This window comes from Periophthalmus magnuspinnatus, chromosome 21, assembly GCF_009829125.3.
Source record: "Periophthalmus magnuspinnatus isolate fPerMag1 chromosome 21, fPerMag1.2.pri, whole genome shotgun sequence".
Lineage (NCBI taxonomy): Eukaryota > Metazoa > Chordata > Actinopteri > Gobiiformes > Gobiidae > Periophthalmus > Periophthalmus magnuspinnatus.
Genome location: NC_047146.1, coordinates 13,528,933 through 13,552,394, shown reverse-complemented (window position 1 = coordinate 13,552,394; position 23,462 = coordinate 13,528,933). Strand labels below are relative to the sequence as shown.

Here is a 23,462-nt window from a genome sequence, read left to right as displayed (position 1 = left end):
AAAGCTACATGTTTAGGTTATACATAAATTATTCCAAGAAAATCTGAAAAAAGATAATCGTGTGACCACTGATCATTTATTTGTTCTTTCTGTGCCACAGTTGAGTTCTGGTGCATTGCTGTTGAAATGTAACAACTCAAAATACAAAGCAAAACAACATTTGAATGCGTAGTGTGTGCTCAATGTATCTTTAAAACGTCAAGAAGGCCATCGCCTCACTCAGACTGCGCCTGGTCCAGCTGTGACTGCAGTGTCACACTCACTCAGAGCAGTCTCTGCTGTGCTGTTGTGGCCAGACCAAGAGTTCACATAATGACCATTCATTTATTAAGGGAAAAGGCTCCAGCGTCCGGTAAAACCAGACTCCCAACGGAAAGCATCCGGAGCACCACAGCACCTCCACCGACACCACTGCACTGCATGACATCCAACTCGCCTGGGCTAAAGCATTTATGATATAGTGGAGTATCCAAATAAATGGGATAAGCACAAACTTCTGCAAACCCACTGACAGACTGTTTGGCACATTTTCACATCTTTTAACCGGTGAAAAGAGCTAGACAAACAGAATGCATTTTGCTTCCATCTATACATCTCCAATAACTGTCACAGAACCCAAAACTGCAAAAGCAACTGATGTAAAAGTTTATACCATTTTCCAAAGCTTATGATGTAATAATCGTACTTTTAAATCATAGACAAATAGAGACACTTTCTACTAATTAATAAGTAATAGGTCTCATGTCATGCAGTGATGAACTCGGTGGCCATGTTGGGCTCTCTTTTCAAATGAATGATTCAAAAGAGCGGTGAGAATTGGACAGAAGCTGCCCGCTGTTGCATCACACATCACAGGAACACAGCCCCTCGGGCGGATGAGCGAGCGGGAGAGAGACGGCGAGCGGGTGGGAGAGAGAGAGGGACAGACAGTTGGAAACACTTTACACAGTAACTGTCCTGAGGGATGTTGCGTTGGTTACAAACATATTCAAATGGGCAGAGGATTTAACTCTGCCAGTTTATATTATGTTATGGAAGATAAGAAAGGACAACATGTCCTTCATTCACAAATGGAACTAACAATTAGTCTTCCACTCATTATCCACTGGAGTATTATGGAGAACTATATGCAAAGGCGAAATTTGAATGAAGGCCACACTATGTATGTGTTTAGCAAAAAAAAAAAAAACATAATAAAAAAAAGCATGTTTTTGTTGTGTTTATTGCATTGAAAGACTTTGAAAAACAGTGTCCTTAGACTGAGCGCACTTGCATTTCCATAAACCTGACTCTTATTTGGCCTAGGGGAGGTGGTAATATTACCATGGAAGTCCTGTTCTTTTGGTTATTCCACAGTTTGGTATAAAACATATCTATCTACATGGAGAATGTTCTGAAGATGCAGGTGATGTGCCACTTCCAGAACTTTACATACTGTATCTTTAAGTAACATATTTCTGCAAACAACACAAAAGATATTGTGTTGTTTGCAGAGGTTTGTGTACATCTTATGTATAAAATCTGCTAACCCTGTAGTTTAGACCTCTGCAAACATGAAAGGCATGGGATTCATGTATGAGTTTAGCAATTCATATTTCAGTGTATTTTAAGTGTTAATATTCTGTTAATATTCTACATGAACTTACTGCGTAGCGTGCAAATGTCTGATACATTGTTAGGGAGGTGAGTTGGCTCAAGTTAAAGTCAAAATAGTTCATTGATTTTAACCAATTTAAGTAAAATAAACACTATCGTTACCAGGAAAATGCTGTTTTGATTATGTAAAACTGAATTACTTCCAAATCAAATTAAATTTCATGAAACTCTTTAAGTAGTTCTGATCAAATACATGTGAAAGTAATTAGATGGAATAATTACAGTCTATTGTTAGATTATAGTCCTTCACAGATACATTGCGTAAAATGGCTGTTTAGTCATCAGTCATAATCCTGTAATGACAATATGTTCCTAATGCTGTTTAATTAACAACTCATCTTAAAATGGATCTCAAAGGAGAACAGACCCTGCAGGCAGAGAATAAAACCGTAATGGGCACTTTGTCACAGAAAGTTATAAAATTAAAAATAAATTTTAATTGCAACAGTGTAATATTTAGTAACTACCTCTGACAAGGGTTGTCAAAGTATCAAAAATCAGATACTAATCAATACTAAAACTAGTATACTCATGCACAGGTATCGATGCAAAAAAAAAAAGTCACAGGACAGAAATGAACCTTTCCTGAAGAGCTTTAGAATGATCTTGAGCTGTAGCCGAACAAGTATAAGACACATCGATACCATGGAGCACGATAGAACATACCAGGATGAAGGCGTAGTACATAGACATCACACCAGATGGTAACATAAAAGAAAGTATTATTTAATGTTGAAAATCATTCTAATGTCAAAAGGAGGACTGTTTTTATCATCATGGTGCTAGTCTAATCCTTAATATCAAAATTGAGTTTGAAATTTTAGTATCGTGGCAACACTACTTCTGACAATACAAGTTTCTTTCTACAACTTGTGAGCCATGCATTTATAACACATCAAATATTTCATCTGTGATTTTTTGCTTTGTCAGAATCAAACGCGGCTCCTCTTTTAAGCCTGTACCTAAACCCTGCAGACCAGATCAAACAAGGCGGCAATATGAAAGTTTTAATACAGACAGCAGATAGCGCTGCGCTTAATAACCTCTGCAGTTCTCCTACACTGAACCACAGATCACAGCTCAGATGGCAGCAAAATGAATGCAAAATGGACTGCAACTAACCTTTAAATAGATGTAAAAACATAAATCAGAGTGAGGGCACAATCTGGCTTCTACAGTGCATGTCAAAAACTTAAATTCAACTAATATATTACGTAATTAAAGAACCATATAAGAACATTTGACTTTTACAGTTTCATTCTCTCTTAAAGGCGCTGTACCTGATTTTTACAGTCTTAAAAATGTAATAAAAAAAAAAATTAAAAAACCGAACTAGCTCATTTTAAAAGGTTTGCAGTGGTCTAAAGTTTTTCCTCACTTACCTTATACTAACACACACTTAATTATCACACAATTATCAGACAATAAACTCTTTCTTAGACGCAGACAGCGCACAGCAGATTTATTTTGACCTAAAGAGCTGCTTATAAAATATATCTGTACTGGGGCAAGACAGATTTGAGAAAAAGTCTTTAACAAAAATGAAAATGTAAGGATATAAAATCGGACTTGGATTAAACCAGGGATTATTCGAGAGAACCATAGACAGATAGATAGACAGCACCAAGATTACACAGAGATCTTGCTACAAACCGTGGGAAAGCTACCCTTGAACTGGCAAATGAGTTTCAAAAGTATCATTTAAATTCATACAGAAAAGTGGCTCTAATTTCAACAGTTTTTGACTCCTTGTACTACCAGAAACAAGCAGTAAGATATAGTGTTGGATAAAATGTGTTACAAAACCACAGTGTTGGAGAATTGGGTGTTGTGGATTGATTGCGTACCTTAGCAGCCAGGCGTCGGACAGCCTCCTCCCTGCGCCTCTGGATCTCGGGTGTCCCGGGGCAACTGTTGGTCCTTAGGGTGTTAGACGCACTGGAGGGTGGGGTGGGCTGGGGGGGCTGGCTCAGGGGGAGTTCTGTGCCTTGTCCTGGGCCACCTAACAAAACCACCACAAGAGTCATTATGTTTAACAAGCCAACAGAATTCCACATTAGGGGAGTCACTTGTTGATGCTAACCATATCTTCATGTGGAAATATTAGACTACTAGACTATAGACTATAGACTTTTCTTGGCTTTTATCCATTACCAACAGAATGTGCTGTACTTTTCCCATAATACACATACATTATTTCAGAATATAAAAGATGAAAAACTGAAACAAAGGAGTCTGAAATGCTTTAAGTTGTAACATTTAATATGCCGTACATTTTTATTCTCTTAAAAATGTGAAAATATATAGTACAGATAGTTCATTTTAAATAGTGTGCAGCAGTTTAAAGTTATTCCTCATTTTCCAAGTGCATTGCATAATTCACTGCAAAGAGTTTATAAGCGCTTTTCACAACTTTCAGAGGCCAGAGCAGAGTTTTACGGTCAACAACTAGCATGCTAACAGTGCATTTCTTGGTTCTTGGATGATAAAACACGTTATTTTGACTCTATGAGCTGCTTTGCTGTTTTGATTATGTAAAACTGAATTACATAATCAAAACTTATCTGTACAATGTATCAAAAATTGGGTACAACCTCTTTAAACAATAATACGTCTCCTTTAATTTTGCAATCATCACATACACAAAACAACGTCTTACCTTTTGGCGATGCACTGGGGCTGTTGGATGCGATCTGCCTCATGCGTCCGCCGTGACAGCTGAGCGCCACGAGCCTGGAGATGATGGCAGTTTTGCCGTAGCCCACGCTGCCCACGATGACTGCTCCGTGCGCCTCCTCCGATTCACCCTCTTTAAGGACATCCTCCAACCTCTGAAACAGCCAATCCCGTCCCACGAACACAGAATCTGTGGTGATACTGGGCACCTCGAATAACAAAGGCTTGAGCATGATGTCCGCTGGTTTGTATGGTGCAAATCGACCTGGTAAAGCACAATTAGAGAAAAGAAATTAAAAGCCTGATTTTTACTTCAAATGTGAAACAGCTTTGAAACATCTTGCAGAGTTCTGAAGTTCTTCCTCACTTACTTTATGCTGCTAATACCTTATATATCTGTAATCGGGTAAAACTAATGTCTAGGGCTGTAGTCGACTAAAGAAATTCTCTGTCGACTACATAAAGAGTGTGGCCCAACCTCTCAAAACTTTTAAATATCTCTATATCTGACCCAACAAGTAAAGATTTTATATATTTAGTATTTTTAGTAAAGTGTATTTATATAAAGACAGAAATATGTAAATCATGTGTTATCTGCCCTTCAACAGACACCTTTTCAAGTTTCAAGTACACAGAAAAAATTGGGTACAGCCAATTTAAAGATGAAGATGTTATTGCTTTGCCTGGAATGCTTGCCAATTTGAACACTGTACCTATGCCTCCTCACAATGCCACATGCTAAAATGAGCAGATATACATAGATCCATTTGGTGCGTGTTTACCTTTGGAGTCCTGGGGTGGTCTGCCTCCTGTGTTGTGCCAGGGAAGGCGGATGGAGGTGCGGAGGGGGGTATTACGCTGCTCATCCAGAAAGCTCAGGTCCTCCAACTTTGTAGAACTGGTGGCTGTAAAAAGAAACAAAGAAAAAAACAACTGTATCAAACTGGGGCTCCAAGATTAAACGCGATCTTAATAGTCGCAATTAACAAATTGCAAAGACTGCAATTATTTAAGTTCTTTGCAAACAACAAAACATCCAGTCTCATCAGTCTCACTATTAAAACATAAAATGCAAATCTCATCGTAATGGCAATGTTTGTCAGATTATTTTCCCCACATCAAACTATTCCTCTGAGCAGGGACGTGCCCATATAGAGCCCAGGTGCCCCTTTGACTTAAGTGTCCTCATGGTCAACACGTTTTTTAGGTTTAATATTTGCCCCATGAAAACAGCAGATGTGTAAAAGTTAGGGTTAGGGTTAGGGTTAGGGTTTCAAACACTCCCCACTAGTGATGCGCCTGTGACCCGTGGGAGGAGTGTGTCAGTGCGGGTGTGTCGGGTCCAAACTTTAACTTTAACTGCTTTAACTTAACGTGACATAACAGTCCGCACAATAAGGCTCACTGAAGGCATGTTCTGGAGACGACAAAGACGACTTTATTCGTTATGTAACTGACGCCAAATGAAAACAGTGAGAGACGAGGAAAAAAGCGCATCATGGTGTTCTGTGCGCAGAGCAGACACGCTATCAACATTGGGTCGGACCCGCGCATCACTACTCTCCTCTGTCTTGCCTCTCGCTCATGTGAATCTGCCACATCTTCAGACTCCATGTGTATCTTAACCTTAACAGCAGATAGCACCAAATCATAAACTGTAGGAACTATTTAGAGTCTATAATGATGTTCTACACAACTTAAGCTTATTTTTGCACAATCTACCTTCAAGATATTATGAGCAGTTGATTCCCTCACATGCTCCTTTTTTACTCTCTCTCTCTCTCAGCTCATACACCTACGGACAAAGCTAAACCTAAAGTACGCACACACCTAAAAGTAATCTCTAAAGCATTAAATTATTTTTGCGTACTTTCAAAACCTGTGGGTAAGATCATTTCAAGCAACATGGAAACGTGCCCTTTTTTCTTGGTCGAGCACCTGCCCCTCAAAATGTCTGCGTACGTCCCTGCCTCCGAGTCCATCTCCCAGCGCAGTGGAGTTTAGTGACACATTGACTTGTCAGACAAAGTGAGAGTGAAAAGCGAAGACAGCTGCAGTTTGCTCGGGGCGTTGTGTGCAGGTAGACATTAATGGGCCAAAGAGCTGACAGAAACAGTGGCTTACATAGATCTGATTTGAGCTGAGTGGTTTACACTGTGGTGGTAAAGTCCCCAGAGGTGTACGCGGAAGAGGACAGTTAATTGGTAAAGAAATGCTCATGTAAAATGCAAGAGATACTATAAGGAAAATAAACAACAGAGTGCAGCCTATTTGGTACATGGGATTTAATATTTACCCCTTAAACACTGTTAAACCTATAAATAGATTTAGTCTTTAAATATTCCAAGTCAATAACATTTCATTGTCTGGAATGTTCCATAGTTTGACATTAAAATGACTTACAAAACTCTATATACACAAGCAAGGGATGACAACAAGCCAAGTTACTCATCAGCTCTGTGGAAAAATGGTCCCACTCACAGTAAGATCCCATGTCTTTCATTGTACATTTGAGTAATTAAAAAAAAAAAAAAACAAACTGTAAAAATAATAAATGCAAGATAGATACAGTTAAAGTCATACAAGGTAACAATCCCGGTAAAGCAATAACATAACCATGCGGACCAGTAGCGACAGCCCCTCAAGCAGAAAAGTTACAAAGTACATCTTTAGAAACAAAATCCATAAGGAGAATTACTTGGACGCTGTTGCTCAAAATATAAAACAATACTTGGAAAGAAAGAGCAAATACAACTGTAAAAAAAAGTTTAATCTGAAATAAAAGTCAAGTTGGCGTTTGTAATACACTGCAGGTTATGATCAAATAGAGAGGATAAGATGAACACTGAATTATATCCGTAGTATTACAGATCAACACCGTAGAGATGGTGTCTTGAAAAATAGTGTTGCAGTAATAATATCTCTACCACAAATCCCACTGTTTGATGGAAGGCTCTGGCCAAATACACAAGTAATAATCAATAGTACTGTAGCTTGAGAGACCCGGCATTGTAGAAGTCTAAGAGAAGTACAGTTTCAGCCTGGTTTATAGAAGTACTTTACACAAACTGATGTGAAATTGCATGTTTTGATTTGATCACGACTAATTTGGCAACCCAAGTTACAGGTGTACTATGTAATGTTACTGGTAGGGGGTCCACTACCTGTTTTTATTGTAGTTTTACTTGGTATACTCCACAATATGGCATTAAACCTTGAAAACAATGTATTTTTAATGTGAGTGCGGTTGCCTCTTTACAGATCTGACCAGCTTGTCTCTATGAAGCAAAACATTCCAGGTAAAGCATTAACATCTTCATGGAGACAAGGAGTTGGTGAACCCTCCACCAGCAGTGTCCCATAATGCACCTTTAATATCTGTTTGAATAGACCAGATAAACATGAACTTTCATATTCCGTAACTAAGGGCTGTACAGCATAACTTTGAACGCCGAGCCAACTACATAAAAGGAGCTCTATTCTTTTATCAAGCCATGCTAACCACTCTGCTAATATGAACTTAATTTTGGTAACTATTGGTAAACCCTAAAAGTATTGTGTATCTGAAATAAACAAAACTTTTCAATCTAACACGGAGATTGCAGAAGGCTTTTAGGCCTTAAAGTATGAGGAGTGCTCTTGTAATTTAATAAAGACTAGCATTAGAGTGGCAAGCCTTTCTGTGTTCGATATGGTCTCCATGGTGACGTGTGCTCTCTGGCCTTGGGTGGACCAATTTAACCCTCTCTCTCCGCTGACGGGCCTCACGGAGCTGTCACCGGCCTCCTCTTCGTCCTGTCCCTACTCTTCCTCCTTGCACTTTGAGAGAACTTACTACTGTGGAATGTCCCGGTAATTAGCTCGCCACTGACGGGACGGGATCTGACTGATGACTCTGATTCATTTTCCAATAAAACTGAACAGCTTGTCATGGTTTAATGAGCGCGAGGTGGATGTATTGGTGCAGTTACAGAAGCGGAGTAACAAGGTGGAGGCAAGCTCAGGTACTCTCAAAGACTGAGCTTAAAGTTAAACAGTCGTGTTCAGCAAGTTCATCAAGATTATTTCAATACAATCACTTTTTCACTTTTATTTAAACTTTTGAGAAATATTGCTGCTTAACAAGATTTGTATTGGTATTAATTTAAAAGTTAAAATCCATTTATAAATTCAAATAATTTGTATCACTCACTTGAAATATTTGAGTAGTTTGGACTGACTGTGTGACTACCGGTAGTTTAGATGTATTTACTAGAACCAATATTATTTAACTTGTAGTTACAAAACAATATAAAACTGAAAAAAATCAAGAAGAATCAAGAATCAAGAAGTAGTAGTAGTAGTAGTAAGAGCAGTAGCAGTAGGAGTAGTAGTAGTAGTAAGAGTAGTCGTAGTAGTAGGAGTAGTAGAAGTAGCAGTAGTAGCAGTAGCAGGAGTAGGTGTAGTAGTAGTAGTAGGGGTGGTAGTAGGAGTAGGTGTAGCAGTAGCAGGAGTAGGTGTAGTAGTAGTAGTAGTATTAGTAGTTGCAGGAGTAGTAGTAATAATGGGAGCAGTGGGGTTGGACCATCTTTATAAAATGGTGGTGGTGGTGGTAGTAGTGGTAGTAGTAGTAGTAATAGTAGTAGTAGTAGTAGTAGTAGTAGTAGTAGTAGTAGTAGTAGTAGTAGTAGTAGTAGGTTTCATAGTAGTAATAGAAGCAGTAGGGGTGGGAACATCTTTATGAAGTAGTAGCAGTAGGAGTAGGAGTAATAGTAGTAGTAGTAGTAGTAGCAGTAGTAGTAATAGTAGTAGTAGTTGTAATTTAACTTCTAGTGCTATTTTTTAGCTTCCAACTTCTATTTCTGTACCACCACTCCATACTTCCACTCTCCTCTCAAACTATACGTACAAACTATAACCACAACTTACTTTCTTGACCATCGCTGACCCAAAACACTCCTTTTTTCTGAATTCCCCAAATGAAATAAAAATCTGAGTGATCCAGGCAGGTATGAGGGCAGTGCAGGGAGAGGGCGCCTGGAGCGAGGCAGGTCTCTGGAGAACGGATGAACTCGTGGAGGGCACAGCGCGTTCTCTCTGCCCCAATGAACCTAGTGAGCATCAGCGGCCTGTCCCCCTCCAAAGCCCCCTCCAGTGCCCCGCCTGTCAGACCAACGTCCACATCAACAGACGACCGGAGATGAACGTACGAGAGGGTTTAAACTGACACTCATTAATATTCCCTCTACAGTTAATGGGATGTAACAATATCAGCAATTCTATAATACTGCAGTTTTTGGGTAGGTCTAATTATTAGTTTGCAGGAGTAAAACACATTATTTTCTGGCAACGGCGCATATTAAAACGGACCAGTCTATCAATTGCTTCACGAGGCAATAAAATCAATTTATTCACAAATAATAATTAGTACCAAGGGATTGAAAAGTGGCGTTTCTATACTACTGTGAACCCACTGCAAAAACATAACAAATACTGCACCACACACTTTTGTAACTGCTCTGATTATCTGCCATTGTTCATTAATTACATATTGCCTTGTACATATATATTATTATTATTATTATTTTTGAAAGATGGATTAAGGGTGGAAGTACTGCTATAGAAGAATGTAAGATTCTATATTTGCATAAGCACATAACTGAAAACTTATATATTTACATACATTGGTAATATGTTTAAAACTAATCACTTTGTGCCTTGGTTGAATTTCTCCTACAACGAAAAAAATCAATTTAATCACCGCACCGAATATGACCTGTTTATGACCCTTATGTGTGTTTTGAATCTGTCATAACCGTACTAATTTGAAAACTGACAATTCACACGTTAAATCCAAAACCTCAAAAGCCCAAATTTGCACTTAGAGCGATAATGGTTACCCTTTTGTCATCTTTGTTATTCCTTCACTAAATGTACAAACTGAATTTCCAAAAACGTTGATGACACTTGATAATGTCTCCCCTCTCTTGCCGTAGATAATGACATTTTGTGCCATTTTGCAGCACCTCTCAGTGTTCCCGTCTTCTGTAATGTTCTGAGTTCCGTGCTGATGAAACTTGCACATAATACCTTGAAGTCTGCCCTGTTTGAAGCATTCGTCGGGCCATATTCTGATGAAAATATTCGTTCTTTTCCTTGGGCGTATCTAACCTTTGAAAGCATGACAATAGGCAGAGGTGCAGAGCTCCAGCAGTCCAAACAAAACCTTCTTATCAGACAGACTTGACTCCCAGGCCTGAACACTTTTGGCCTTTCGTAAATGCAGTGTCATTGTTATCCCCAATAACCTTTGCAATGAAGTGACAGTTTTGAAAGGTTGAAATGTTAACTTATATTTAAATACAGGAGTGATTGAACTGCATTTGGTTCTATATAGTCTGCATTACATAAAGTAGAAAGCACAGTATATCATAAAAGTATTGATATTGTAATAATCGATATCACAACTAACTAAATATATTGCATTAACACTACACTTACTTTTTAAAAAATATGTTAAAAAAGTCCAAGATTATTTCACTAGTATATTAAAGTACTTTTTTATTCTATTATAAATGAAGTGATTGAGTAAAAAGGATATTAAAAGAACTGCAATAATATCCCCAAGACGGTCAAAGCTGCTTTACAATTTTCTACACAATCCAGTCACTACATACAGACTTGTAGCCACAGCTGTCCTGGGGCAGACTGCTGGAAGAGAGACTGCCCTTGTGTGCCATCAGCTCGTCCATCACCATCATGTGTCATTGTACTGTATGTTGGCAGTAGTAGCAAGTAGAGGTAGAGGTTCAAGCGAGGGGTAAAATAATACAGAGAGGAGGAGTTTAACTTTGACTTCTCACAGAAATAACATAAAAACTTAATGGCTCTATACGTATTCCACAAAGACCTGATACCACGGCCGCAAGTATGTGTATGTCTACAATACGCACAAATAAAAAATAGTACTTACTTACACATTGAGATTAATGTTCAAACTGAATTTGGAATTTGGGGGAAGAAATGTGACTATTTTGTGTGAGATAAAAGTTGGTCTTGTGTCAAATGTGTCAAATATATATTTGTGAAAAGTGGTCGAGAAATAGTAGCAGTATGTCATGATGTGTGTATTTCTGTTCCTGTTTCGTCTCCCTGTGTGCTCTTCCCCCTCCCTCAGCTGTCTGTACCGGGAGCTGGGCGGAGCTCTCGGCTCCTCCCGCGCGCACCTGCTGTCCATCTGGCTAATCACCACACCTGCCGTGGATAAGAGGAGCTGGGAGAAGACACTCAGTGCGAGATCGTCATCGTCTCTTCATGCCTGTCATTCCTGTGTTCCTGTCGTGCCTGTGTTGCTTCACCCTGTTCCGTTCTGGATTATCTGTGTTTTGGTGCCGGATCTTATGTGTGCCTTCAGCCCTGCTCCGACCCTGCTTCTCAGCCCTGGTACTGTCTTGTTTTTTCCCTGCACTTCACGTTCCTGGATCCTGGCCCGCTCCTGGCTTCCCGCTCACCATCAGATCAACCCTCAGTTTTGTATTTTGTCTCCATCTATACAATAAACACTGTAAATATTCCCAGAGTCTGCACTCTTTGGTCCGCTACACCCACCGTTACGACACAGTAGTAGTAATGGGAGCAGTGGGTCTATCTTTATAAAATGGTAGTAGTGGTAGTGGTGGTAGTAGTAGTAGTAGTAATTGTAGTAGTAGTGGTTGTAGTAGTAGTAACTGTAGTAATAATTGTAGTAGTAGTGGTTGCAGTAGTAGCAGTAGTAATTGTAGTAGTAGTGGTTGCAGTAGTAGTAGTGGTGAACAATCACCAAACATTTCACATGTGCCACTGAAAAAAACACATCCGATTCCACGATCATGTTTGGTTCTGGCCCAAGACACGACAGAGGGCGTGGGAACCAGATATCTCTCCATTTAAGAAATACAAACAGAGCGATATTATTCTGGATTCGCCAGGCAATTACTTTTTAATAAGAACATAACATTTATCATAATCTGTCTAATCTAAACTAAACTAGAAACCATTGTCACATATCTAAAAACTGTTCTGCTTCAAAACGATAAGAAGAAAAACGTGTCATACCAGAATCCAAAAATCACTGCTGTAGTCCATTCCCAAGAGCAAGTCGTCCAACATCTCTATAAAACACTGTCTGTCTCTTCAAGTGACATTATATAACTGCTCGTCTCTGTCCATCTTAGCTAACTCCGCGGGGGATCCGGTCCACCGCACTGCCCCTGTGAGATTGGACGTGTGTCATCCCTCTTTCTGTTAGTTCTGCTTGTATGTGTAAGGAGTACCACTGCGCGCCACTCCAAAACGCGCCCGATTGATCTGCGTTCCGACTTTCCTCCTAGCTCCCCGCTGAGTCCTAGATGTGCCGGCTCCTCTCCGAAATGGACCTTTTAACAGATGTCAGAGTGAATTTTCCATGGAGGAAAATAAATAAAAACGCAGTTGTGTTTGCGTTATCTCCCCTGCGATAGAGGCAGCCGTGGTCCGATCTAGTTACAGGTTTTATTTCAATTTGTAGAATCGGAAGCAGATCTTATAAGGCTCGAGCTACAACTCAATATGGAACTTTTAATTCTCTTTCTGCTGCTCCCAGTTAACCAGGTGCATGGTGATTTTTTCAAGTTTTCTTTACGCCAGATGCCATTCCAGTCATCATTGGCTACTGTAAGTGTGGGTGGCATTGGAGTGCAAGTTTTCAAATGAATATACAATGTTTATCTTGTATGCAGAGAGTACATTTACATTCTATTTTATTTAACACTTCCATTTTAGAAGTCTTAGAACTACTACAACCACTACAACAACTATTAGTACTATTTTTACTATCACTACTACAATTACTATTACAACTATTATTACTACTGCACCTATTACAACTACGACTATAACTATTACTACTACTACAATTACTACTATGGCTATAACTATTACTACTACGATTACTACTATGACAATAACTATTACTACTACGATTGTAACTATTACTACCATTTCAATTACTACTACGACTATAACTATTACTACTACTACAATTACTATTACTACTATGACTATAACTATTACTACTATTACTACTATGACTATAACTATTACTACTACAATTACTACTACTATTACTACTATGACTATGCCTATTGCTACTACTACAATTACTATTACTACTACTATAACTATTACTATTACTACAATTACTACTAAGACTATAATTGTTACTGCTACTTCAATTACTACTACGACTATAACTATTACCACTACTATTACTGCTATGACTATAAATATTGCTACTATTATTGCTACTATAACTATTACTACTATTACTATTATTACTACTATTACTACTGCTACCATGACTATTATGATATACATTTTATAAAAGCACTGGAGTTTGCAGTATTCCCCCTGTGATGGAGGGAGTCGTGGTCTGATTGGGCGTAAAAACACGTCGAAAGAGTTTAAATCCTGAATGGTTCAAACAGAATTATCAGCGGCCAGCAGTGAGAGAAAGTGTATTGGGGGATTTGCTTTGACGCTCACAGAGTGAATTCATTACAAGATCCTTTCCTAAAAGCGAACAAGTTTAATTGGGTGCATACAACTTTTTAAAGGCTGAAAATTTTAAACCGGCAAGTTATTTTCAATTCCTATACATTGGATTTCCCACTCGGTTCAAGATTGATTACAAAGGAGGTACAACAAATAGAAAGTGCTATTAGAAAGAACGCAATGTGCAGTACAAAAGGAAAGTGAATTTGTTATATAAAATCACTTTTCTTTTGTACTGCACATTGTTATTTTTTATTCGCTTGTACTTTTTACTATTACTAGTACTAGCACAGGGGTGAATGGACATATAAACATCTAAAATATATGTCTGTCCTTGGTTAACTTGTATGGAGAATATTATCTCTCAGTTTGTATACTTAAGATGGATTTTATATAATATTACTTTGCTGGCAGAGCACCACTGTGTACAAGCTACAAATCAATGCTACTCTACATGACTAAAGTAAAAAAAAATAGTGAAATGTAAACTTGGAAACTCAAACCTCAGCATGTGTTATAGTGGAGTTAGTTGGAGGTTAGAGCACTGCATTGCAGTGGCACAGTTCAGTCATCAAGTTTCCAACTCGAGTTTTACAGACTGTACTGTACAGAGTCCACACAGTCTGTGGAGTCCTGGACACAGCGGACAGGACAAGGCCACACATATTATTATCATGGATCTATAATATGGCCTGGATAAACCCCCTCTCTGCTGACGCCAGTTTGATTAGTGGCCAGTACATAGGAACTGCAACAGTCAGGCAACAGTCAACAGAATTCTCCCATAGAGCGAAATGTATTTTTAGTGAAATCAAACAACCCACTGTCAGCTGACAGGGACCTGCAGCTTTCAGAGGTCAGAGTTTGAAGGAGATCTTCTCCATTTTCACAACACTAATCTTTCAACATGCCTAAAAGTAAGCTCTGTAAGATACTGCCTAGCCGTGATCTGGACCCATGCTCGCTCCGCTGCAGCAGCTATGGTGCTGATTAGTCAGAACTGTCGTCACACAGCAGGCGACGCCAGCCTGTAGTGAAGAAAAATGCACCAATGAGCACAGGCCACTGAAATCAATACGACACCATCTCTTTCAATCATATTCTAGATCATTTTAAACTTCCATGATTATTATTATGCACAATAACATCGTGTAATGCAACAGCCACAAGCCCCCACATTGTCTTATAAGGGTGTAGTGTCTTGCCTAGGGACACAACAACTGTAGTATTTTTACTACATACTTCTTATGTAGTAAAAATACTTGTAAATCTTATGTACATATTTTTATAAACTGTAGCAAAACATTATGCTTTGCTACAATTTAATGTTAAGTATGCTGTCGCATATTGGCTGCAAACCCATTATTAAAGATGAAAATATTAGATAATCCAATTCTGTTACAACATAAAACACACACTGACTATAGAAAAATGAATGAATTCAGCCCTACCCATAATACAAGAGAGTCTCACAAACATAACCTGCTGTTTATCCACATTCACAGCTGCACTTGCCCACATGTGTGCAACACAACATGCTTCAACACATGCCCCACTTCAAAGTTCCATAACGGGGGTCCCCCAGCGCCCGCCGGTCCCCAGGAGACAGCATGTTTACCAGGCCGGTGCAAATGACACTTTAGGCTTGGACATTCCTTTTGCAGACATAGCTAACATTGTAGGGGCCCCTGCTACACACCTGTTGATTGGCTTTAAACAGAGAAGACAGAAAACAGAAAACCAGTGCTTTGTGTGACCACTTCAGCTGTCAAGCGGAGTTACAATATAGTGTACTGTGAAACGGGATGAAATCTGGATTGGCGTATGCTAGCACTGCAGCTGGGAAACTCGTATCCATCACAATTTCAACACTAATCCGAACGTGACGCGCCTGGGGTGTAGTTCCAGGGAAGAATTGAGGTACATGTCAGTATTTAAGTTTGAATTCATAGCCAATGGGACAATAGCTCTTTCTGTAGCTCCCGGGTAACGAATTGTAAGGTGATTTGGTAGGTTTTTAAGCCAGATGCCATTTCAGTCACAATTGGCTAACTATTATGACTTAGGCCAGCATTATAGTGCAAGTTTTAATATAAAAGTTCTCCTCAAAGTGATTACTAGTCTACTGCTACTATGTCTTTTACTATTACTATGATTGGTAATTGTTCCAAAATGTCCACTTATCTACTACTGCTATTCTGACCATTTCACACAACAAAGAAAAAATCTGTACATATAATAAAATGAACAGCATTCCCCGGTCTTTACATGTCTGCTACTGTGTGCTGTGGACCATAATGAAGTCATGTCACCCTGGCCTTGATGTCACGCCCCGGCTTAGTACAGTGAGGTGTGAATTCAGCAGGTCCCCCCAGAGCAGTACTGCACGTCTACGACATCAGATGAACGCAGGAGCCACTTGCACACGACTCTACAGGCTTTCCACGTGAATGCACATATGGATAAATGGATTTTTTAATGGCTCTATACCCAATTTTTGTCCATCAGGAAGTGCGCTGTTAGCATGCTAGATGTTGTTAGAATTATTGTGAAGGCTCTGGTCTCTGAAAGTTGTGAAAAGTGCTTAAAAATCCCCGAAACAGTCCTGCAGAGCTTTAATTGTGGTCTGGCTATGTGACAGATTGAAACCAACACAGTGCTGTACCCTTAATGCCCCACGTGTCTCCAGGCGGGACGACAGAAGGATGCTGTGATCCACCGCGTCAATGGCAGCTGATAAGTCTAAAGGCAAAAGAACTGTGGATTTCCCAGAGTCAAAAGCTAAAAGCAGGTCATTAAAAACTTTTAAAAGAGCTGTTTCGGTACTGTGCTGGGATTTAAAACCAGATTTTTCACCAATTTCGTTCAGATTAAGGTAAGTCTGAAGTTGGTCATGCACAACCTTCTGTAAAACCTTAGACTTTAGGTAGTGACAATTCAGATCAGATCGCCCTTTTTGGTTTGAAAGGACTCTGATATGAATTGGATAGATTTCAGCACTGCAACTGTCAACCCAAATGAGGCTTATTCTGCTTTCTGATTGGATAATCATCTTTGGAATCAAAACACCAAATTATAACAAACGACTTGGCCACTATGTCCAACGTTTTTGCAATTAAGAATATTTCAGCATCACCATTGTTACTAGTGAGAGTTATATTTGATTTGAACATGTTTACCTTGTATCTGAGGTCACAGTTATGTACATGGAATTTAAAAGGAAATCGAAATCTTACAGTTCATTTAACATTATAACTGTTCATTTTCTCCAAACCTTGAAACCTTTTATGACTTAATACTTATGTTATTTGTATATAAAGTTCAAATCATCCAATTTGCAGGGCTTAATAGAACTATGGCTTTATATTTTCTTCTTTAGAGGAGTGACGGTCAACAGCAGACGGTACAATGGTACAATCTTTAGGGTCTAATTCAATATATATTCTTTTAATCACTCGCAAAACCTCCTTTCAACTTGGTACAACACGTCTGCAGAAGTTTTACAGGCAGATCTGATGCTGAGTTACAACAACAAGGGCCCGGGTCGGTAGGAAAAACAGAGGGGCGGTTAAGTGCATGGGCCCCAAACGACACAATCAAAACTGGTTGAAAGAAAGTGGGCTAAAGGGGCGGGGTTATCCACAAGTGTGACAGCTGTGTGCAGGAGCGGAGCAGGCAGGAATGCAGAACGGATCAGGCAGACAGTGGCTCCAACATGGAAGCACAATGTACAACAGCTGCTTAATCCAGAGCTTCTCAAACTGGGGTGTAGGTACCGCAGGGAGTACACGGGGTTCTTCTGTGTATAGTCAAGAGTACTTTCGATTCGAGGTTAGGTTTTGTAGTTCAGTCCTGCTTTAGTGAGATAGATCTGGTATCCATGGGTTTCAGAATCATGTATAATTGGGACTGATGCCGTTGCGATGAACAATTTTAAGCTAAATATCGTATCTTTTGAACAGGGAGGTGAAACTCATGACCTGGTTCATCATCTCTTGTCATCTTTGTTAATGTTAGCCCCATTTTAAATATGTTTAAAGCTCCATGAAGGTGTTATGCCATACTACATGTCAGGAAAGCATTGCATTATTTTTTCGCATTTATTCAATTATGTACAGGTGTTTCGTTATTATAAAATCCACTGCAATCTACTTCTTTGGCAATCTCCTGACCATAAATTTTCACACTACCACTACTGTATATCTCTAACTCCACACTGAGGTGTCGTTTGCTCAGACAGTGGATGACAAGTTAGTTGCCAGCCCGCGGCTAGTTATGTCATACAATCTCGTAGTGACAGGTAGTGCCACTCACCCAGATGAAGGGGCCTCAAGTCACACGCAGTAATTGGCATGACACTGACAGATTCATATAAATTCTTAAGTAGGAGGAATGTAAAAAGTTAAGTTCACCAAATATCTGAAATGTAAAAGGTTATACAGGTTTCTATAGGAACTGTGAGGTGAAGAGAAGGAATTAGCATGTGGGTGTTATGCCATTTACAAAAGTGAAGTAGCAGTGTGTGTAGAATGGTGCCACACTGGAGGTATAATGATGCAATGAACACTAGCAGAAGAAGAAGAAGACATTTTGGTTTCTATACTGAACTCAAAAAAAGGTGAAAACATTAGCTCATCTTTTACAAGTGTGTGCCAAATGCAACTATAAGTATATCTGAAATTCCAACTGTATCAAACATCTCTACAATCTCCAAACAACGTACTGCAAGATTTATCACAATAGAAATTGCAATTTCAATGGATGCAATTAGCACAAATCACAAGACAATTTTTGAAGTACCATCATTTAATCAACAAACACCAAAATATCCTGTTTTATGCATAGAAACCGCTAACCCTCTAGTTTAGATCTGTACAAACATGTGATTCTTGTATTAGTTTGGCAGTTCATATTTCAGTCTTTTTGTCATTTATTCTGGATTTGTTTAAAATGTGAACTTTGAACACAATCCTACAAAATCGCAATTGTTAGTATCTTTTATATATTTCATGATCCAGACAGTATTTATTTTTATTCAACCAAAAGACTAGCCCGCTATTCAGGCATTATACACATACTTACACACATACATACGAACACGTACTTGTTTTTTTTTTTTTTTTTAATGAGACGTTTTGCCTTAAGCGACTGATACTAAATTATAAACCATAATTGTTATAGACTTCAAAATCAAATACTGAACTGAAAACTGTCTAAAAAACTACTTGTCTGCCAAGAAGTAGTAGAGTTATAGAGGGTCTGCCAGCTGCTTGTCTCCATGGAAATGCTATTTGCCTGGATGTTCCATAGTTTGGCATTAAACTTATCTACAAGCATGCGACAAGAACAAGGCAAGTTACTCTTCAGATCTGTGGAGAGGTGGCCTCACTCACAATAAGAATTTATTTCATTCATTATATTTTTGAGAAATAAAAACACCTGTAATAATAATAAATGCAAGACAGATTAAAGTTAGTTAGTTAGTTAAAGCCAAACATCAGAACATCTCAAAGCAATAACATCGTCATGGGGACCAGTAGTGGCAGACCCTTTCAGAAAAGTTACATAGTACCCCTTTAAGCACCACACTGTTTCAGCAAAAACATTAAAAGCATGTTGCATCTTCTTACCTGCGACTGAGTTTGGCCTTGGCATCATGAGAGAGGAAGTGTGGGCGGGGTAAGTGACGGGTCCCTCTGGCGAGTGATTGGTGGGTGGGTGCGATGGTCCCGCCCCTCCCGTAGACGTGCTGGGCTCTGTTCTGGACGGCGTGTCATGGGGGGTGCTGCTGTTGGAGTCTTCCTCGGCCACAGGGGAGCAGGTCTCTCCCCGTACGCTCTGTCCCAGCCCATTTCGGATGCTCCCCCTCAGGCTGCCATCTTTACTCCACTCAAGGCTCGAGCCGCTGCGATCATCGTTCTCTGACGAGCTTGTGATGGTGGCTGCAAGGAGATATCAGGATTAGCACATTTGAAAATATGAGCTGTTGTGTAAACCTTGCATCACTTGTCCCAGATGATAACGGTTTAATTTCATGTAACTTTGAGGCCTTATAACAAAGCTTGTGTTTGTGTTGAGAGTTGTGGGCTTGTCGGAAAGCTTGAAGTCTCTAGTTCTCAGTAAAAAAACAGCATGTGTCTGTCTGCTGTGGATCAAAAGATATGTGCAGTTAAAATCTGCAACATTTTTCTGTCAAATGCGACAGGCTCCCCTCAAGAGGGCCCATTATAATTAATTGTAAAATATCCAACATTTCAAAAGTATGCCAGTAAAGAGTAAAAAGACAGATTTTAGTGGTAACTGTAAAAATGAATAAAGTATGTTTCATTGTTATTAAAATATTTAAAAATAAAGGTTCCTTTTAGAAGACCCCATTATAATCAATGGGAAGGACATTTAAAAACTGATAGTACACAACAACTAAAAATGCCACAAACTTCAAATTTTGCACAAACTCAAATCTTCCTTGGATACTTAAAAATGTACCTCATTATACCTTGGCTTCCCTTTGTGAAATCTTACTTTAACTGGCAGTTAAAAAGTTAAAGTTGGGCTAAAGTTGTATTGATTTTTCTGTGAGTGTATAATTGGTCTTTAGGGACCTAAGTGCCACTTTTTTAATGTGAAGCCTGAGGGTTAATGTACTAAAGTCACTGTGTACATACTAGTTTTGTTAATGCAAAAGCACCTGTTTAAACTTCGGTTGCTAAGGCTAAATTGTAGCAGTAATTGTAAACTTGTAGACTAGAACCCAATAAAAAAGACAATTATTTCTTCAATTAGCAAAAGGAGGAATGTGCCAAGAAAGTGTTTTATCCATTCATCAGTCCTCATTAGCTGCGCACGTTGGGAGGTGTAACTGAACTCTGAAGGCTGCATTCCTCAATGAGCTAATCAACACTTGGATTTGTCAGTCTTATCTGTCTGCTTTGCATAGCTCGAAAAATGTGACAGGTTTAGGCAATTAACCTCCGGAGATCTATTGTTCTAGCTTCTTATGATTGGTATTTAGCACAGACTCAAATACACAGAACGGGATTAGTTTGAATATACATGAATTACAATATCAACATCAGTTAAAAGTCATTTGCAGTCCAACGTATCATTTCCAACTGGTACTATTTACTCATGAAGGCTCCGTCACCTGCCTGTCGTCATGGAGATGTTATTGCTTTGCCAAAAATGTTCCACAGAATGGCATTAAACTTATATATGTTCATGGAGACAAGCAAGTGGTGCCACATGACTAAGTTATAGCTCAGGTCTCTGGAGAGGCAAGCCCAGGCACAGATAGCATATTTTTCTAGGTGTTTTTATTTTTTATTTTTGTGCAATCCAAACACTGCAATTGATACATATTAATGCTATACTGTGGGATATATGTAAAAGCATGACCATGGAGACAATCAGGAAGCAGGCTGGAATATGGAAATATGGAAAGACACACATTGTAAATATATAAAAGAAAAAAGTGAGTTTGGCAAAGTTGTTATGTATTCTTTAGGAGTACGGGGTTATGTTAAGGCAATGAAAAAAATTAGATTTGATAACAACATTTGATATTTCCTTATCAAATTCTTGCGATCCTTTTTTCATAGCTAACTCAACAATGAAAAGTCAAATCTGATAGCTGGTATCTGAAGTGGAACTGCCCAGCTGGCTCTGTTTGCACGCCGCCCCACTGACAGCAATTTCATAACACCGCTGCTAGTTGCATCATCACTTTCAATTTCATCCTAAAACGTATCCGGTTTTTGTGACTTCGACGCTCTCCAAATATTATATTCAATATGGAGCACTTTCTATGTATTCTAAGCTTCAAAACGTCGTTATTCCACTCTGTCCTTGTGATGATCATTGCTTAGGCTGTTCCCTCAAAGCACCCACTGAAAAAGCCACCCTTGGGAGTAATTCTTTAAACCGGTAAGCCACTCCACAGACTCCGCTACGCAGGTCTAGCAATGCAGAACAAAGTCAAATGAGTGTTCGGCAAACTTCAAACAGTGCCCCGCATTAATTATAGTCACGTATGCTTGACTCGTGGACAAAACATTCCTTTTATTCTCCGCCATGCTCTGGGTGGCAAAAGCAAAACAAAAACTCTACATATTTGAAATAACGTGGCATAAAAACAACACTTATTTCATGCAGGCCTGGGAGATAGCGTGTCAGAGAATGAATAAATTATTTACAAGTAGTGGAGCTAAGATATCAAGGGAAACAAATAACTGAATCCTAGTGATCAATGATGTCACTGGCGATGTAGACTGCAGTGTAATACTAATCCGAGCTGGGGGCCACTGTGTCTTTATTCTGCTCTGCACTCTGTCTGTTCAGTCTCCAGGCAGATCATAACTCAGATACAGGCTTATATAGAAAAGGGTTGTCAAGAATATAGAAAATCAGATACTAATCAATACTTAAAGTTGTATCAAAACTAGACACTCACTTCGAGCAAGTATTGATACTAGAAAAGTCACATTCACAGGACAGAAATGAACCTTTCCTGAATAGCATAAGACCAGATAGAATAGACTAGTATACGCCCATGGACCACTATGGAACCTACCTGAAAGACTGAGGGATTACACAGATATAAGGCCATGTGGTAATATAAAAAAGTACTATGATTTAATGTTGAAAATGACATTATATTCTCTAAATAAGTGCGCTTTTTTGTTATTGTGGTATCAGATATTGAGTCTATTCCTTAAAATCAAAATAGTTCTAACAGTAATGTTGAGCAAAAAGGACAAAAGGACTACTTGGTTCATCTTGGTAGAGATGGACACTGATCATTTATGTTCAAATGTATATGCAAATAATATCTGGTAGAAGAATTGGGTAGATCTGTACTTTTAAAAAATACCAACCAAAATAATATTAAGTGATAACTGACATGGAAAAAAATAGGCAGCTCATGTCATGATTTGAAATTTCTTAAATAAGATGGTGTACTAAGGAAAAGACTTGATATAGTTGATGCCATTTTCCATACCACAACAGTAAAATACACACTTTTGAAGACAACAGAATTTAGTGTCTTCAATACTACCATGTAATTATTTCAGTAACAATAAGCATCTAGTTTTGATACTGGTATAATTCACAATAGTATTTTTTGGGATTTACTAGGTTTCGGTGGTAAAAAAGTAGCTTTTGTTCCTAGCTCGAACCCTAATTGCTTAAACCACTATGATTTGTGTAACTACAATAACACACAACACTTGTATAGTCTTTTTCATGTCAGGCAAAAATGATTCATTGATACAATTTTTGTTCAAACAAATCAGTTATGAATGGTACTAAATGGCTCACAAAACTGACAGAAAAATTCCAAAACTCAAATAAAGTCGCAACAAATGTGCAAATCAATTAGTTTTAGAACATTCTATTTGGTTAGTTATGCCAAAGTGTTACCCAAAATGTTCTGCCCATATTTCAAAACATGTCTTTTTTTATTGTGAATTAATTCCATTCATTGTGTCCACTGAAAATACTGTTCTTGCTTTCCTTACACCACAATACAAACCCAATAACGATGTTGTTTACAAGAATCTACAGCTAATTCATGCCGTCCT

The 23,462-nt window shown here is 38.7% G+C and overlaps 1 protein-coding gene across 4 annotated transcripts in view; it reads right to left on the bottom strand.

Annotated features, from left to right (window-relative positions):
• Window positions 1–23,462, bottom strand: part of tanc1b (tetratricopeptide repeat, ankyrin repeat and coiled-coil containing 1b) — a 138,314-nt gene that overhangs the window by 38,330 nt on the left and 76,522 nt on the right. For all 4 annotated transcript variants that reach the window (XM_033987570.2, XM_033987571.2, XM_055230835.1 and 1 more), the window contains 4 exons: window positions 19,512–19,823; window positions 5,115–5,237; window positions 4,316–4,597; window positions 3,504–3,658 (listed from right to left, as the gene is read on the bottom strand). In XM_033987570.2, the coding sequence (XP_033843461.1) occupies window positions 3,504–3,658; window positions 4,316–4,597; window positions 5,115–5,237; window positions 19,512–19,823 (872 nt within the window). The remainder of the gene's footprint in view (window positions 1–3,503; window positions 3,659–4,315; window positions 4,598–5,114; window positions 5,238–19,511; window positions 19,824–23,462) is intronic.